Genomic DNA, 18,334 nt, shown 5'->3' with positions numbered 1-18,334 from the left:
TAGCTCAAGACGTTCCTGTTGGGGGTTGTAGCAGATAAATGTCAGCTGCTTCTACAGCTTGCAATAGCTTGAATGACGGTGGCTCTGCAGAGTGGGTCAGTAATTATCTTTGATTTGCAAACTATTTCCAAGTTCTTTAAAATCTTGGTGAAAATGAGAGTGAGATAGCATAGTTCTAAAAATGCAGAAGGCAATTTTTTCCCTGAAAGACTTTTTAAAGTAGAAATACATTGGAGCTATTTTAGAAGTGTATATCAGTTAAACAATGCACATGAAAGCACCTCAGTTCTTTACAAGGAAGAAACTGGAGACCTGTTAAAGATCTGCACAAGATGATTTGGTTCTCTTCATTTGGAATCTCCTCTGATTATATCTAAGAAAAGCAATCTAGTTCAGTCCTGCGCAGAAAGAAAAGCTACAGTGGATACAAGACCTGATGATCTAGCAGTCTCCATTCCAAATGAGTAACTTTTGCCAGGATTGCCTATGCTGTATAGGCACCTTTTTCCATGCGTGTATGCACTCTGTGAACTGTCCTGTGCTTAAATTTGGACCAAGGCAAGGGAATGTAGGAAGTAAGTGAACTCTGAAGGTAGCAGTTCCTTTGTTCTTCAGTATCTTAGTCTGTGGAGAGGGCTGTGGAGAGCTTCAAGCTCTTTTTGTCATTCTCCTTTGCAGAGAATAGCTTAGTGTAGCCACTTTATGATGTGGTCTTAATAACTGCTGATCATCACTGAGGCAGGTGATGTGTTTTAAAAGAACGAACAAAGAAACAACTTTAAACATATAAGAGCTTGTTCCTGATGCACAAGCCTGGAATACCTTTTTGGCATATCTTTCTTTTTTTTTTTTTTTGAGAAAGGAGTAGGGTGTTCTAGATGCATAGATGTCCCTGTTCATTACAGGGGAGTTGGACCGGATGAAGTTAAGTTCCCTTCCAACTCAAATGATTCTATTAAAACAACTCTGGTAGTCCAATAAATAGAAGTTACGGGAAGTGTTTCAGTATTTGTTCTGTATGTCAGCTGCCATATTCTGTGGGAAATCCAAGGACCTACTTAGCAGTCCAGGCTGTAAATGAAGGTTCCTGAAATCTCTTCACTCCATCTACTGTCATTCCTTCGGTGTCCCATCCTGCTTCTCCCCTCACCTCCAAATTCTTTTTCTTTATGGTTGACTTAAAGTTAGTGAAATAATGTAGCAATACCTTTAAATAGTCTAATGCATATAAAACAAAGAATAATCCTGTATTAGTATGTTTGTTAGAAAAGAGATCTGTAATATCTTAAAGGGAGATTTGTACAATCCAATAGAGCATATGTGATTTCACTTTAAGTATTTAGTTTATAAAATATTGATATTATTTATGGCAAAAAATTTGATATTTTGTAATCCTTAACCAATGTAATATGTATTTTTCCTATTTGCTGAAAGGTTCAAAGGCAGTATGCTGAATGTATTGGGCAAAAATTACCATCAGGGCTAGAAGCTGAATGAGGGCTTAAGTTCAGATGTAGGATGATTCATCTTGCTACATGTAAAGAGCATAAAGGGGAACTACAGTTTTGTTCCGTGATGCTGAAATATGTTCCCTTTAGTTCTGTGAAAACTCTGGCTTTTCACTTTGGATATATAAGGTGTATTTATCTTCACAGAAATGAGTGTGGATATGTGGTTCCTGTACAAATGCATGCTGTGATCTCCCAGTATTTATGAAGAACACATGTACAGGAAAATGACTCTTAAGTACAAGTCATAAATTGAAATGATTATAGAATATACGTGGACAAATATACCATGTGTGGTACGGGTAGACTGTAATTTCATCAAGTGGTTTTTCAGACTTCATAAACTATGAATGAAACATGATTGTATTGGCCTTGGAACAGGTAAAATACAGGATCTGGCTACTTTAAAGTGCTCAAAATTCTCTGGCTGGAAATAGCCTTTTGGGATAATGATGAAGTCTTAAAACCTGCCTGTGATTTTAAAAAAGAAGAAAAAAAAAAAAAAAGGAAAAAAAAAGAAATACATTTTGGTGAAAGTCACGTGTTCGGAAACCCTGGGAAACATTCAAGTATCCAGCTCATGAATTTTTACGGCGCCCAGCTTTCCGAACAGGGTGAGGCTTTCACAGAGGGTGGTGACACACTGGAACAGGTTGCCCAAGGAGGTTGTGGATGCCCCATCCCTGGAGGCATTCAAGGCCAGGCTGGATGTGGCTCTGGGCAGCCTGGTCTGGTGGTTGGTGACCCTGCACATGGCAGGGGGGTTGAAACTCGATGATCTTTGAGGTCCTTTTCAACCCAGGCCATTGTATGAGGCAATTCCAGGCGCTCAGCCGACGGGCAGGGCGCTGAGCCCCGCTCTCCGCCTCGCCGGCTGCCCGCTTCTTTGGCTGCTCGGCGGTGCGGGCCGCTTTGCTGAGCGCGGGATGCCGGCAGCAGCGCTCCCAGGCTCGCTCCGCAGGCCGGGAACACCGGCCAGCCGTGCCTGCGGCCTGCCCGCCCGCGCTAAGCCTCCCGCTCGCCGCGGTGACCTTTGCCCCTCGGTATCCTGTGACACCCCGCCTGCCTTTGTGCTCGAGTTTACTCGTGATGGATACGTTTCCCTCCCAATCGCAGATGCCGGGCTCCGGCCGAGCCGGCAGATAAATTATTTTCAGCTGCGGGCCCCGGCGGGGGGGAGGAGGGCGGCCGGAGCTGCCCCGCGCCCTGGCCGGCCCGCTGCCGTCTCCAGCTCCTCCTGGAATATGAAAGGGGACGGCTCGCAGCCCCTCTGATCCTTTTTAAATGCAAAAGAATGTAGGAAATTGCCCGATCAGTTGGTTAATCAGTGACAACTGCAGCGGGCGCACAAAAAGCGCGGCCCTTAACAAGAGGCATCCGTTGCGCCGGGTGTTTTTTCAGCGCCTCAGCGGGTCGCCGCTGGCCCCACCCCTTGGATCCTCGGCTGGGTTAGTGTCGGCTTTATAAGGGGACGTAATTGCTGGGAGATTTCTGGTGACTGATGGCAGCAATATCAGGCTTCCCCCCGGGTCCCGCTCGGGCTTTTTGTTCGCTGTCCACCGCGGTTGCAGCGCTTCTCGCTGCAGTTGTTCACATCGAAAACCGTGCGTTAAGGTGACGCTGCTCCTCCTACGGCCTTATGCGGGAGATAAGGCGGCTGCCGAGTGCTTATGAAAGTATTCCCGAATCAGTTGTGGGGCTGCAGTTGTTTCTTTTGTTTATCTGAGACTTATTTTTAGATAAACCTCTCCCTTCTCCCATCTGTATTCGTTCCAGCCTTGTGTTGGTGGTCGGATGACCAAAGAAATCCTTTTAAAGTGCCAACCCACATAATGCTAAAACTGAAGTGTTTCTGGCTTCATTTATTCCACCCTCCCCCTCAGTGCACACACACACACACCTCGTGTTTGTTGCGTACTTAAATGTAAAAACAATTTCTTCCCCTGCCCTTGTTGCCTCATTAAAAATCCCCAGATGCACACTTGAAATAAAAGTATTTAACGCATTTCCCTTTTTCTGCTTGTCCAGACTGGAAAGAAGCGTGTGCTGGTGGCTGCTTGCTTCATGCTGTGGGTGCTGATTTAAAATTAGCAGTGCCCCATGTTGGGATTAGCATTTGCAGCCCTACTGGCGTTGCAATGCAGAACTCGCCGCCAGTGTGTGTTGTAACACCAGGCCGGGTGGGTTTGCATCATTTTCTTCCTCGATGATGCTGTTGTGGTTCTTGTATCAAAGCTGCTGTGAACTTGAATGACGTAGGATATTGTTTCCAAATGTGTGGCACAGGCTGAACTCTAGCTGGTCATTCCTGCATCAGCTGCTTGACAGCAGCAAGCTGCCAAATATTCCAAGGCTGTTGTGCCCTCAGTTGCCTCTGTAAAAGTCTGTTCTTTGCCAAAGTACGTAGTGTGTTAAGGAAATAAAATGCAGTCTGGTTTCTACTTAAATGCTATTATGGGGAACTTAATGGATTTCTTGCCCCCCCAAATGTTACTGAGCAATATTCATGTTATTTAGGTGGCTCCGTGTATGCAAAAGCTGATTATGAGGGAAGGCACATGAAGTTTTCATTCCGCCTTCCCTGCCCTCCATTGCTACGTTAACAGGAGATAGTGACTGCCTTAAACTTGGCACTGTGGATGCGTTTTCTGTGAAGACCTAATTAACTGGGTTTTACTAAGAGAGATGTGAAATTAAACTCCTCAGAAATGCTTTTGCTGTATTTGCTGGCTCTTCCCACTGAAGGCAGAATGTTTCTGAGTCGCCTGAGTTCATTCTTTTCATCCTTGTGAGTCCGTTCTCTCTTTCCTGGGGCAGGGGAGGAGCGAGATTCCTAGCATCCTTTGATCTGATACAAACTATATGGACTTGATTTTTAACACAGCTGTACTCTCTGAAATGTTTACTATATGAAGAATAAAAGAAGTCTTTTAGGCAGTCAGAACAGTTTCTTTGGAAGTTACAGTCAAAAATCATTGTAATCAGTTTACAGATCTGCTTTTTTTTTTTTTTTTTTTGTCTTATCTATATGCCAGAGGAATGTACCATGCGTGGAGAGCTGTCTGTGATAGAGTGAGAACTAAACATTAAGCAAGCAGGAGACCAGGTGTGTTTCCCATGTGCGTATTTCACCACTTGCATAACTGTCCAGGCAGAAGTGCCGCTCGCTCCATAGGTAGATGAGCTGAAAGGTAGAAGTCTCATCAGCTGTCTTCCACAACTGTCATTTTTCAGCATAATTTTTACGGAGTTATCAGGATGTTTTACATATTCATGAAGTTTTAGGTGAATGCTTTCCTCCAAACATAAGGTGATCTCTTTGGTTACTGTTATTTCTGCCACCTACTCCTGTGCAACAAATACTTAAATTACTACCCCTAACAGCCAGTGGGAGCTTAGTGGTTTTGAAAAGCAGTTTAAATATGAAATATTTAAATGCAGATTTAGTAGCCTAATGTTTAATCCTACATTTTGAGGCTCCAGTCTCAAAATGACCTTTGGCATGGCTTTGGTGTTTAGCATAAGAGGTCTTTTTGGCCTAATTCTTCAAAACAGCATGTTGTTTTCAGCGTTTATTATCTTGTGTTATGGATACGTACTTGCACTGTATAAAAAAAATCCTGTGTCTGTCAAGCACTTAGGAGTTCTGTCTGAGATACCACTGATAGCTGTAAATGTATTAGCGGTGAATGACGTGCCTCACTTGGAAGAACTCTGAGCAGCCAGTATTAGCTGCCTTTACGCATTCTGTTTATCCTGATTACTTGCTTTTTGACTATCCAGAAATGGTGTTAAATCTCTTGTATAGAAGGATATAGAGGGACCTTCCCGTTTGCAAATAGCCTGAACAGAATGTGCAGATGGCGTTGTGGAAGGCAGGCGTGTCTGTATGCTGCCCTTGTCGCTTCCTGTTCTTGAGAGCTGGGACCTGCTGCTTTCTGCCTTGGGAACAAGGCTAATGAAATTCAGGTTTTAGTGTCCTCAGCACTCGATCAGGTTATGATTATGCAGCAGCCAGTTTTGTTCCACTCGTAAAAGTGGGAAGCTGCCTAAGGCTGCAGGGCTCTGAAATACAAAGTCAAGCTATGGTTAACTGTGACTTAAATGTGAAGTCTGGGTGTTTAGGACTTGGAATGCTGTGGACTAGAGTAAATGTAAGCTTTGTCTGCTGAGACAACAGGGTTGTTAAGCAATCGGCTGTGTCCTGGTGATTGGGATCATACAATCACTTTGAATAGAAGTAGGTTGTCTGGGCAGCATTAAGGAAATATATTCTCTGAGTTCAGTTGGGTTGATGCAAACTCTCATATTCAGGAACAGAAAAGCTATAGAATTTCATAGCAAAATCTGTGAGTTTGGTCAAGATTTTCTTTTTAGCTATCGTGTTATGCATTCATATTCACCAGTATACCTGATTCAGATGGTCTTTCCTTCACACCCAGAAAGCGAACGTTGCTTTGTGAATTTCTGTTGATTTTAACTTACAGGATAGTTGAGAAGATAATGCATGAATCTATATTTTTAAACTGTGTAATTAACAACAACAAAACCCACCAAACAAACAAAAAATCCTATGCCATCCCACCAGCTTATGTGGTAGTCAGTCTCGATCCAGTCTTGATGTTAGTATGCTTACTTTCATGGGAAAATGAACTGTACTGTTTAGAATCGTAGAATGGCCTGGGTTGAAAAAGACCTCAAAGATCATCGAGTTTCACCCCCTGCCATGTGCAAGATCACTGACCACCAGACCAGGCTGCCCAGAGCCACATCCAGCCTGGACTTGAATGCCTCCAGGGATGGGGCATCCACAGCCTCCTTGGGCAACCTGTTCCAGTGCGTCACCACCCTCTGAATGATAAACTTCCTCCCAAAGATTTTTCTAGGGACTTATGTTAGCTAGAATTACACCTTGGTAAAGGACTTACCTTTGTGTACATCTGTAGTGTGGTTGCTTTTTTATTTTTGAGCCGGGAGGATTTAAACTGGAAAATAACATTGCTTACAGTGGAAAAAGAGAAGAAATGATCGTAACTTATGATAAGGCTGTGACTCTTGTGACTTGCTTAACTATCTAGAAGGCATCTATCCTGTTAACATAAAAGGTTGAGAGCTTACTAGGAAATTCTAGCATTGACTGTTTTCTTATCAAAAGGAGGTTAACTTGTTTTGATCAGAAAGTAGCTGCTACTGTTGTTCATTCTTAAACACGCGCTGTTAGTCGTATATCACATCAGAGGGGTGACTTTTTTATTTGGAGAAGTAGAACAAGGTTTGGTGAGAGCACAGCTGACTGTAAAGGACTGCAGCCATAAATCTAAAGCCAAACTTAAATGAAGAAATACTGCTATGGCTTGGAGACAACTTCTCGTGCGAGCATTCTCATGCTGTGTTCTAAACCTAATAGCTTTAGCATTAACAGCACAAGCATGAAACCAATTCACACTTCAGATAAAAATGCCGAGCTGAAATCATAAATAGTGGCAAACAGTGTTTTCACTCTTAATTTAGATGATGGATTTGTTTGCATACACAATGCACCATAAGAAGTTGCTTTTCTTTTTAAAGACCCTGTGTTGAGGAAAGCAGGCGTGCTGTGGAACCTAGAACACATCTCCTTCCATACAGGTTTTAGTGCAGATCTGCAAGCTGTGTTGGAGTCAGCTGGGCAGAGTTGAGGTGTGTTTGTTTAAACACAACCCTTACCCTACTTTGAGTTGGTTTTGTGGGTATAGTAGCTGGCCCTAACTACTGTTTGCTGATGTTGACTGTTGGTGGCTGACTAGAGCCTGAGTTTTATTGGAAGCCTGTCAACTGACAAACAGTAAGCAAAGCAAATTCAAATGTGTGTCTTATTTGTGTAATTGTGTTTCTGGAGATGCTGTTAGCTTATCTGTGACAAATAGCAAAGTGAGAATTCTTGTGGAATTTGGTTGTTTTGCAAAACTTCATTAGACTTTCAGGAGGGTACAGCATGTCTACCTTTGAGTGGTCATTTGAGTACCTTACCTAAAAAAATCGGCGCACATTCTTACCTATCCAGAATTCTGTGAATGTAGAATTCTGTGAATGTGAATGCTCCTGACTGCAGCATGCAGTGTCACAAGTCTTTGGGCGATCCTGAATCGCTGCAGGGATTTTCATGACCGAATGCCTTGCTCTGGAGTACTCTAACACGTGAAGCTCGCTTCGGTGAAGGAAGCTCTTTCTTGCTTTGTTGGAGCTTTCTTATGCTATATTTTAATGAACTGATTGAGGTGAGAAATGCTACAGATGGCTTTTGCTTAATAAAGGAAATGAAATCAAAAGAAATAGTTATTAAGAGACATGAAGGTGGCTCATAGGAATTTACCCTCAAGTGATTTAGAAATATAAGTGTTAATATCCCAGCTGAGCACTAAAGAGATTTAAGAGTGTAGTTTTAAAGGTGACATTCAAATGCTATTTTAAGAGGAGTGATAAATGCTTGTGCTTTTCCTTGTGCCCTCTGCTTCATGCTGTAGAAGCTCCTCTTGACAATGATTGCAAGAAGTGTAATGAGTGTGCTGATATTTTCTCCCTAAAACTTGTTTGGGACAAATTGCCTGCAGTTGAAATAGTCCAGCTTGGCACTTTGCATCCAAAGTGGCAGAAAGCATCGCTTTTCTGCAACAAAATGTGAGATGTGAATGTACATGTAGGTAAACCTGGTTTTGTGTGGTTGCTGATTATTAAGGGCAAGTCAATGTCTGCAAGTACTGTTTCTACTAAATAAAGACAACAGCAGCAGTAGTTTTTTCATTTTTATTTGCTGTGTGGTTGGGCTTTGTTGTCTACCAGCTTCAAGTTTATTTCTATAGCCATAGCATTTAAAATTCTTGTTCTAGAAAGGAAGGATAGTGTTAGACTGACTAGTCTGAGTTTGCTTTTTATGGCTCAAACAGAATAGCTGTGGGGAAAAGGAGGCATTTCAGCACACGCCAGGCTTCCTGTGAAAAAACTAACCTGGAAATTCTCTGAAGCTGTTCTGTTAAAATGCGTTAGAGCATTTCCCGCCCCCTCCCCCCCCAAGTCCAAGTGCAAACCGTTTTACTATTTAACTTCTCTTGCCGTAGCTAATTCTCCTTCACGAGTTATACAGGTAGTAAATATGGGCAGAACAAAACTTTAGTGTGGTCTTCTGTATTGCCATGGTTGCTGTTAGTCTCATGATTACTTGAAGATGCCTAATGAAGGGTGGTGATGGTGTTAAGGAAATTATGGCATGGGTTCAGTGTCATAAAATGAAGAATCTAATAGTTCCGCTGAAATGGGTGGACACGTCAAGTTATCTTTCAGTTTGTAATTTTGTTAAATTAAGATAAATGATATATTAAAGAAACAAAACAAAACAAAAAACAGCTAAACATATGTATTTTTCTCCTAAGCATTAAGTTGGGTCTTGGAGTTTTGTATATTTTCAAGGGTCACCTCTGTGTGTTTGAGAAATCTGTTCTCCGTATGACTAACTTTAGTCTGTCGCAGGACTCGGTGCTTCTGCTTGCTCATCTGATTACGCAGCTCAAGGGAATAAGGTTAAGGACATGCTGTTGGTAACTAGAGCGTTTTCAGGGCTTTAGTTCGGCAGATGGGCTGCTTGGCTATATTCATGCATCTGCCTACCTGCTGTGGCAGCTGCTGCTGCTGCATGTTGTGTTCTTTTGTTCTATTCCACCCAAGAAAGGAACGCTAGGATGTGTAGTGAGTGGATTAATTTAAGGTTAAGGGTAGTGTTTTGCTTGCTTCCGAGCTCCCTATCATAATAAAGCTTCTGATAAAGACGATGCAAGCTTCTTAAAGTGAAATAGATTTTTAAGATGTGTTTCAGGGGCTGAAACTAGCTGTCATTGTACAGAAAACAGTCAACTGTGTTTTCTTTACGTTGCCCGATGTTCCTTATTTCAATATTTTCCTTTCTTTCTCTCCCTTCCCCCGCTTCTAGGAGCAGTAACCAGACTTTGCCTGACACTGCGTGGTCCAAAAGAATTAAGGAAATATGGAATGACATGAAGGAGATTAGTTGAGGATTAAAGGCTTTGAGGACAAAACACCTCACCGAGGTGAAGCACAGACTAGCGTTCTAGTTGTAGCTCCAAGGAGCTGTGTGCTGCAAAAAGATGGCAGATCCAGGAATGATGAGTCTGTTTGGAGAAGATGGGAATATTTTCAGTGAAGGGCTGGAAGGTCTCGGAGAATGTGGATATCCTGAAAACACAGTAAATCCCATGGGGCAGCAAATGCCCATGGATCAAGGATTTCCCTCTTTACAGTCATCTCTTCATCATCCTCCTGCAAATCAAAATCAAGCAAAGTTGACCCATTTTGATCACTATAATCAATACGAACAGCAGAAAATGCACCTGATGGATCAGCCGAACAGAATGATAAGCAATGCCCCTGGGAATGGTATAGCGTCTCCTCATTCACAGTATCACAACCCTCCCGTTCCTCAGGTTCCTCATGGCAGCGGTGCCAGTGGTCAGATGGGAGTCTATCCCAGCATGCAGAACGAAAGACACGGGCAACCCTTCGTAGACAGTGGCTCGATGTGGGGGCCGCGGGCAGTTCAAGTGCCAGACCAGATAAGAGCACCATACCAGCAGCAGCAGCAACAGCCGCAACCGACACAGCCGCCACAAGCACCCTCCGGACCCCCCGGGCAGGGCCATCCTCAGCACATGCAGCAGATGGGAAACTACATGGCTCGTGGTGATTTTTCAATGCAACAGCACGGTCAGCCGCAACAGCAGAGGATGAACCAGTTTTCTCAAGGCCAGGAAGGCCTCAATCAGGGAAACCCTTTCATTGCCACCTCAGGACCTGGCCACTTGTCTCATGTGCCCCAGCAGAATCCCAGTATGGCACCTTCTTTGCGACATTCAGTCCAGCAATTTCACCACCATCCCCCCACTGCTCTCCATGGAGAATCAGTAGCCCACAGCCCTAGATTCTCCCCTAATCCTCCCCAGCAGGGTGCTGTTAGGCCGCAAACACTTAATTTTAGTTCTCGGAGCCAGACGGTACCCTCACCTACTATAAACAACTCAGGGCAGTATTCTCGATATCCTTACAGTAACCTTAATCAGGGATTAGTTAATAATACAGGGATGAATCAGAATTTAGGCCTTACAAATAACACTCCAATGAATCAGTCTGTACCAAGATACCCAAATGCTGTAGGATTTCCATCAAACAGTGGTCAAGGACTAATGCACCAGCAACCCATCCACCCTAGTGGCTCACTTAACCAAATGAACACGCAAACTATGCACCCTTCACAGCCTCAGGGAACTTATGCCTCTCCACCTCCCATGTCACCTATGAAAGCAATGAGTAATCCAGCAGGTACGCCTCCTCCACAGGTTAGGCCCGGTAGTGCTGGAATACCAATGGAAGTTGGCAGTTATCCAAATATACCCCATCCTCAGCCATCACACCAGCCCCCTGGTGCCATGGGAATTGGACAAAGGAATATGGGCCCCAGAAACATGCAACAGAATCGTCCTTTTATGGGTATGTCTTCAACACCACGGGAGATGGGTGGGCACATGAGACCAAATGGTTGTCCAGGCGTTGGCCTTGCGGATCCACAAGCAATACAAGAACGACTAATATCTGGCCAGCAGCTTCCTAGTCAACAGCAGTCTTTTCAACAGCAAATGCCAACCTGTCCTCCCATGCAGCCTCATCCAGGGATACATCATCAGTCTTCACCACCGCCACATCCTCATCATCAGCCTTGGGCACAGCTTCACCAGTCACCACAAAACACACCACAAAAAGTGCCTGTCCTTCAGGTAAGCTGCTTCTGATGAATAAAAAAAAAATGTTTTGCATGATTGTAAACGCATTTGTGTATGCACGAGATCTCTGGCTTCAAAGCAGTTGTTCTTGCTTGACTACACTGTTCTTTTGCTCATTATGTGACTTTCTTGGTACACAGAAGCTAAAGGTAAAATAAGGTTCACGTAGCTTGCTGATGTTTTTACAGTAATTATTACAGGATGGCTTTATGGATAGACTGAAATATGATTATAGCAACAGGACAAACTGAGTACTGCTTTTTTAATTTCTTGTTGGTTCTTTTGAGAGGGAAATGGAAAGCACGTGTGGGAATTCTAATTTAAGCTTATATCTTCCATATTTGCAACTTGCTAAAAGGAGTGTATATTTTAAGGAATTTGTGAAGGGACAGCAGTTTGTGCGATAGAATTCAGCAGATGTGAATCATAGTCTAAAACCAAATTTTCTGAGGCTTACATAAAATCTCAAGTAAGACAAAAGTTCTATTTTACTGAGGCTTTGATCTGCCGAGTTTTAGTGAAAAATATATTGCTTCCACGTTATTTTTCAGTTAAAAGCTAGAAACATTTAAACATCTTGATCCCTCTGTAGCTTAGCACGTTTGACTGCATGTTAGTATACTGAGCTGCAAAAGTGCCTTTTGGGATCCTTGGATTTGCCATGGCTTGCCTCTGGCTCTATCAATGGACCATTCTAGGGGTTTTGGTACTGCATGAATAGGTGGCCAAGATATCAGAGGTTTAATTATTTTTAAAGCCACTCAGTAATTAATGGCAAGTAGCTCTGCCCGTAAATATTTGGAGACAATTGTTGGAATGCAGTCATAATGATACGATGTTACAATCAGCCATAAATAATATATAATAAATCATAAAAACAGCTGTCCTAGCCAGTGTCCCAGGACTGCGAGGAAGGCAGCTGCTCAGCAGTCTCCTCCTCTGCTGCCTGCCGGCTGCTTCTGTTCGCTGCTCCACACAGCATGAGGTGGGTCTGGGAATCAGATGTATGTGCTGTGGAGAGGCAGCTGACGAGGAGTGGTGGATGGAGCAGCTCAGCAGCTGGGAGAGGCTTCCACATTCTCCAAGGGGGTAGCACAGGGCATGCTGGAGTCCTGGGAGGGAGATCCGTGCTGCCTCGGGGTGAGGGAAAGGACAGAGACTTCACTGAAAGGAAGAGGAAGCTCTGCCCTTGAAAGGGGACACGGTAGCTTCATGGCTGTCTTTCTCTCCCCTGCCTCCCGTAAAATAGGTGTGAAATGTTGTACATATGGTGGCCTTTCCTCTTTCCCTCCTGCCCCTCCCCCGCCTCCATGTGCACACTTTGGAGAGTGTAAATAACCCTTCTTGCATGGCCATAGGGTGTTGTGTTCCTGGCTGGTTAGTTCTTAATGGTGCCTCTTGTGTTATTGTCTTCGTGGCTAAGCAGCCTGTAAGTGCTCAAGACTGCATTGAAAAATCCAAGACAACTAGTAGAAATTTTGAAAAGGATGCGTGAGGACATGGAGAAATGTGAGCAAAAGAGAAAGGCTTAGGGTTCAGGAAAAGGAGTACAAGGTTAGATGCTTGGGTTTTTTTACCCTGAAGAGAACTGACGTATCCAGCAGAAAAAAAACAAAGACTTGAAAGAAAATTGTGGAAATGGTAAAATGAGACTTATAAAACTAAAGAGACAAAACCCAGCATTACTGATATCTTTCACAGCTAGCAATGGTGGAGATGTGGAAAGACTTAAGATGACTGTAATAAGGGCTGTGCTCTAAAGCTGCAGTCTTCAGCAGTGGAGTTAATTCTGTGATTTCATCTGATCATCCAGTAAACTTCTTTTTAGCAGCAGCAGATGGTTTGGGAGGGGAACGTCTGCTTGTGGAATGGGAACGCGTTTTAAATGTTCTTGGGGCATTCGTTTCCTTTTAACTGGAGAGGTAGAATACAGACAGCTCAACTCTTAAATGAGCTGTGCAAACTATTGCTCATAGTTTTTGAGCAAAGAGTTTTGAACTGCAGATGAATAACTTGAAGGTAAGTGCTGAAACTAAATAATTAGAGGAAAACCACACTATAACTCAAGTTATTTGATTAAAATCTGTAATTCAAGCAGTTGTAGCTAGCCAAGTAACTTCTCTGTTAGCCTACTTCTGTTAAGTTTTCATTTAGTAGAAGTTATTGTTAACATACCTTCCCATTAAGTAATTAGTTTGAGATCTGACTGTAGTAATGAAATACTTGACAGGCAGGCATTTCCCCCTGGAAAACTGTTTGGATCAAATATAAATTGTTAAAGTCAATGAAAGCCCAGCTCCTCCTCACCCCCTGGGGAAAAAAAAATGCAGATGTGCAAAAAAAAACCCAACAAACCCTGCTCTTAAGATTGAATGCAGAATCTGCAGCTATCCTGCCTCAGTCGTGGTTTCTCCTTCATGTCAGCTGGCAGAAAACTCTTCGCTGAGCAACAGTTATTTAAATGACTGGTTTGATTTTATTTGTATAAAATGAATCAACAAAATGAATTTAGGCGGTAAATGAAAATCACTGTGTATTTTTAAATCAACAGAAGCCATCTTAGTAATTATTTTTCAGTGATTTAAAGCTAGCCTTATCATGGGAAGGCTGTAATACTTGTGGTTAACCAAATTACTGTTTTGTTTTTAGATATGTTGGAAGGAAAGTGAAGTTCTTTTGCTTTTAACTTGAAAAGAATTGCTGTGTCGATTCTAGAGTTCTTTATTTCTCTGTGTGTTCAAAACTGCTACTTATTTTGGCTGAGAGGTACAGCTGGTGATTGACAACTTAGCAGGGCTAGATTAATAGCTAAGAGCTAGATGTGGTTAATAGGGCCTTGTTATCAGTGATTTCCTGGCTTCAGTAGAGTTATAGATATTTACATGCACCACCGTCGTGTTGGGACGTTCAGTAGATGTGCTTGATTTTCAAGTCCTGTTTTGGGAATGTACTTCAGCAAAGGCTGTGGGGTGGGGAGACAGGTTCTGTGGTGGCCAGTTGCTTGGCCAAAGTACAAAGCAGAGGGTAGGAGCAGCTTGTTTGTTTTCAAAGGGGGAGTATCTGTGTTGGGCTGGTGAGCTTCTGCCCTCCAAAATATTCATATATGACGTGGAAAAGAGTGGAAAGTCAAATGCAAAATTTGCTGCTGTCTTTAATGTGCTCAAAACTGAGTGCCAAGTGCAGGGGTGAGGTGGAGCCTGCAGTGATGAAGCTAAATGGACAGGAGCATCAATTGCTTGGCTGTAAGCTGTGTAAATCAAGGCATAATGCTTGGGCAGTTTGAATGTCTAACAAAGATCTCTGCTTGGGAACAGAATCCTGGTTGTTGGATGACTATCTGAAAATGTGCTCTGACAGTCCAAGAAACAGAGCAGTAGGCATTGCTATAGAAATAGTGGAGAGCAGAACACAGATTGCTGTTGTGTTGTGCATATGTGCATGGTATGCCTACGTGGCAAGTGCTGTGCAGCTCTGGGTCCTTTCTTTAGGCCTCAGTAAATAAGCAGTAGTTAAAGGGAAGCAAGTGATGGTTTGGGGAGAAGGGAAGATGCAGTTTTGAAACTGTGAGCAATATGGGTGCTTGGAGGTTGTTTGTCTCCTGGATACTTCAAGGGTGTTCAGCATATTGTCAGGTGGCAAGCTCAAAACAGCACGTTAAGATGCTGATCTCAGCATAGAATAGGATATACTGTAGCATAGTATAGAAAAATGCATCAGGGTTGGATAAATATGAAGACACCACACTTGGCTCAGCAGACCAGTGCCATAAACAAGTAGCAGAGTTCATTCTCAAGATACATCTCCTTTATATGTGTATTTAGTTCTTCTACTCTTCCACAGACTTATTAGAGAACGGATATCAGGTTAGATAGGCCTTTGGGAAGGGGGACTCTGATACTGTATAGCTGCTCTTAAATATCAGCACTTTCAAAAATCGTTGAAAGCATTTGAGTGTAAGAGGTTTTTCTGCCAAGAATAAACTATGCTGGGCGTTTTGTTCTATGGAACTTTTTGTTTACAGTAGCTGCTGGCTACTGTGTAGGCTGAAGTTTCGAGCCCTATTCATTAAGTGTGTACCATAAACATGATGTGATCTGCATTCTTTATAATCAAATATAGGAATTCTTAAACAACAAACAGTTATGGTAATAGCTTCGATACTAGATTAAATGGTAGGACTCTACAGCTGCTGCCAAGGTTGAAGAATACCGTGTTAAGGTGCCCAGCCTCTTTTGGAGAAGGTTTTTGTTTTGTGTTACCAGTTCACTACCAGTTTTCTTCTGCCTTGTTTACCTGTGGGTGTGTGACTTGGCTTTCCGTGATAACTCTTGGCTCTCTTCAGCCTAAATGCATTCTTTTGACATTTCCTACCCTTCCCTGTTGGGGAGGAGGCAGGGAAAGTCCAGCTGAGTCATCAGCAGACTCATCCCAGATACCAGGGCCTTTCTGCAATTAAAACTTTGTGCTTACGCTGCCTCAGCGTAAATTATACTTGGATATAGCAGAATGAAGAGGGGTATTAATGCAAACTGTTATCAACTGGAGTGATCTGAAGCGATATTCTAACTCAGCAGAGAGTGCATGTTAAGTCAGTACTACTGGCACGCTCAAATGAAGTTGATTTTCCTGACTACTTGCATTTTTTAATGCCTGGGAACAGTAGGGAGAAGGAGTCCTCATCTTCTTACTGTCTTTGCATAACTAACTTTCACTGTGTGTTATGGAATCTTGTTTAGTAAAGAATGATGTCTAGGATTTTTCCTGGAAGTGAATATTCATACACACCGTCCCACCTCTCCAGAGAAAACTTTATCAGATATTGAGTGCTTAGAATTTTATTTTTTTTTTACGGTTTTCCTGTAAATAAGGAGAACGGCTTCAAAAATGAAAAACAAAACAAAAAAACCCCCAAAAAACTGCTGATGGGTGCTTCTTGTTTTGATTGAGAGGCTCTTTCACTTCTAGTTGGCATCTTGGGGCACTAATAACTTAGTTTGGCTGTGAGCTGCTTTGCATCCAGGTCTCTCAAAGGCTGTAATAACTGATACCTAATGCTTTTGCCAAGATACAAAAGTTGGTGTTTTGAAACTCCATAGATATGTTCAATAATTGGTATTAAGAGATCAAAAAACTTATTTCTTCCTCAGCCTTCAGAAGGCTCTATGTGCTTTTATATATGGGAGGTTAGAGTGGTTCTGGAGTTAGTAGGCATTTGGGCCAAAAATTTAGATTTGAGGTAGTTTGGCTACAGATTTTACTTTTTTTTTTTTTTAAGTGTTAAGGAGGTACAAGCAGCTTCAGGAATACCTATTCCCTCAGGTGCTGTGATTTGACTGGAATGAGAATAATTTGTGCCATTAAATTATCTGCTCTTGAGTTTTGGGTAGAGCTAGTTTGCAGCATTAGCATAAAAATACAAGTCTGCATCAGCATACTGATTTTGAAGGCTTAAGAGTTACCAGACTTGTTCCTCAGCATGATCATGTTGAAACTTCCTATGATACGTTGGTGACTCGAATGTATTTTTTCCTTCTGAATCATTTGGATTATCTGGGGAATCGGCTAGCTAGAAATATTGTTAAATTGTGGTGCTCTTCAGTTCTTAAACACTGTATTTTCATCTGCTGGTGGTCTCTTCCAGTGGGATTTGGCAATCATCTTCTTTTTCCATGACTGAACACATTGTTATATTTTATATTTATGTGAAAAAATTTAAATCTGTTGTTTCAGGGAAGCTTTTTTCATGATTGAAAACTGATATTGTAGGAAGACCCCGTTGTCAGCCTACGTAAATTAAAACACGACAGAGCTCGAATAAATGAAAGGAGAAACACTTGACTTTTATTTTCTCTTTCTTTAAATGCAGTGACAATTTTAGTAAGGAGTAAGTTGCAGTTGTATTAGTAATTTCCTGTGTTTTTATTGTGGGTTCTCCCAGTCTTCCATCCTGCTTTTATGTGTGGAATTTGAGGCATGGTGGTTTTTCACTTAACAGCCTTTGCTGGCATAAGTGCCCGCTCTTTCTGTCCTCTGACTACAGTAGATGTACCTGTTTCCACTCTGGTGGAAACCTTGCCTTTGATGTTAGATTTTTAACATTTGCCTTTAGAGGCTGTTTGTTCCTTCTGTTCAGAAGAACAATGCTTTTGACTTTGGCGTTTTCTAACTCAAATTGTAATGAAAGAGCTGATAATTCAGTTAGTTCAGAAGCTAACATACTGGAGATATTTTTTTTAAACAGATGGTATCACCTGAACAGTGTCTCAGAATTGCATCAAATATGTTGTCTTTGTACATCCCATTGCTTTCTTTATGCTCATAGGAGGAAGTTTTTTCAATTGGAGGGTGGTGATGGACTGGAACAGGCTGCCAGAGGAGGTTGTGGATGCCCCATCCTTGAGGGCATTCAAGGCCAGGCTGGATGTGGCTCAGGGCAGCCTGGTCTGGTGGTTGGTGACCCTGCACATGGCAGTGGGGTTGAAACTCAATGATCTTTGTGGTGATCTTATCAACCCAGGCCATTCTATGGTTCTGTGATCCTATGATTCTCATCTTTCTAGATGTCCGCATTCTTTTAATGCTATGGATATGTATTTTGCAAGTGGTAGTGTGGTCTGGGTTTGGGGAACAAACTGCTGGGTTTTTCATTTGAGATTTTATCTATAAATGTTTGGTGCTTTTTTCTTTTTGGTCAACAGCATAAAGATTAGCAGCTCAGAAGAGAGAAATATCCTTGAATTCCCCCCACCCTCCCCTTCCCTCGCCTTCGTAATTAAAGCATCTCTTTGTGCACATCTTCCTTTTGACCAATGCAGAGGCTCACAGAAGGGGCTGGAAGCAAACTGGTTCTGGGGAGTGTGGTAGGAAACATGGGCAGGAAGCAGTGCTCAGGGAAAGGAAAGCAAAACGGAGCTGACTTAGTGAAGCAGCACTGAGCAGGAGAGACAGAGAGGAAATGGCCAGCAGCTAGTGCTAAAGTGGAGATGGAGAAGTTCAGCGAGTCAC

At 42.6% G+C, this 18,334-nt stretch overlaps 1 protein-coding gene across 6 annotated transcripts in view; it reads left to right on the top strand.

Moving 5' to 3' along the window:
• CHD7 (chromodomain helicase DNA binding protein 7) overlaps positions 1-18,334 on the top strand; it is a 128,821-nt gene that overhangs the window by 30,540 nt on the left and 79,947 nt on the right. For all 6 annotated transcript variants that reach the window (XM_042808975.1, XM_042808974.1, XM_042808976.1 and 3 more), the window contains exon 2: positions 9,469-11,323. In XM_042808975.1, the coding sequence (XP_042664909.1) occupies positions 9,644-11,323 (1,680 nt within the window). In that variant the 5' untranslated portion in view covers positions 9,469-9,643. The remainder of the gene's footprint in view (positions 1-9,468; positions 11,324-18,334) is intronic.

The sequence above is a fragment of the Centrocercus urophasianus genome, unplaced genomic scaffold, assembly GCF_019232065.1.
Source record: "Centrocercus urophasianus isolate 14NV4802_14NV808 unplaced genomic scaffold, USGS_Curo_1.0 seq_11, whole genome shotgun sequence".
In the NCBI taxonomy this organism is placed as follows: Eukaryota; Metazoa; Chordata; class Aves; order Galliformes; family Phasianidae; genus Centrocercus; species Centrocercus urophasianus.
Note: the sequence above shows the minus strand (reverse complement) of the source record. Positions and strands in the feature narration are given on the sequence as shown.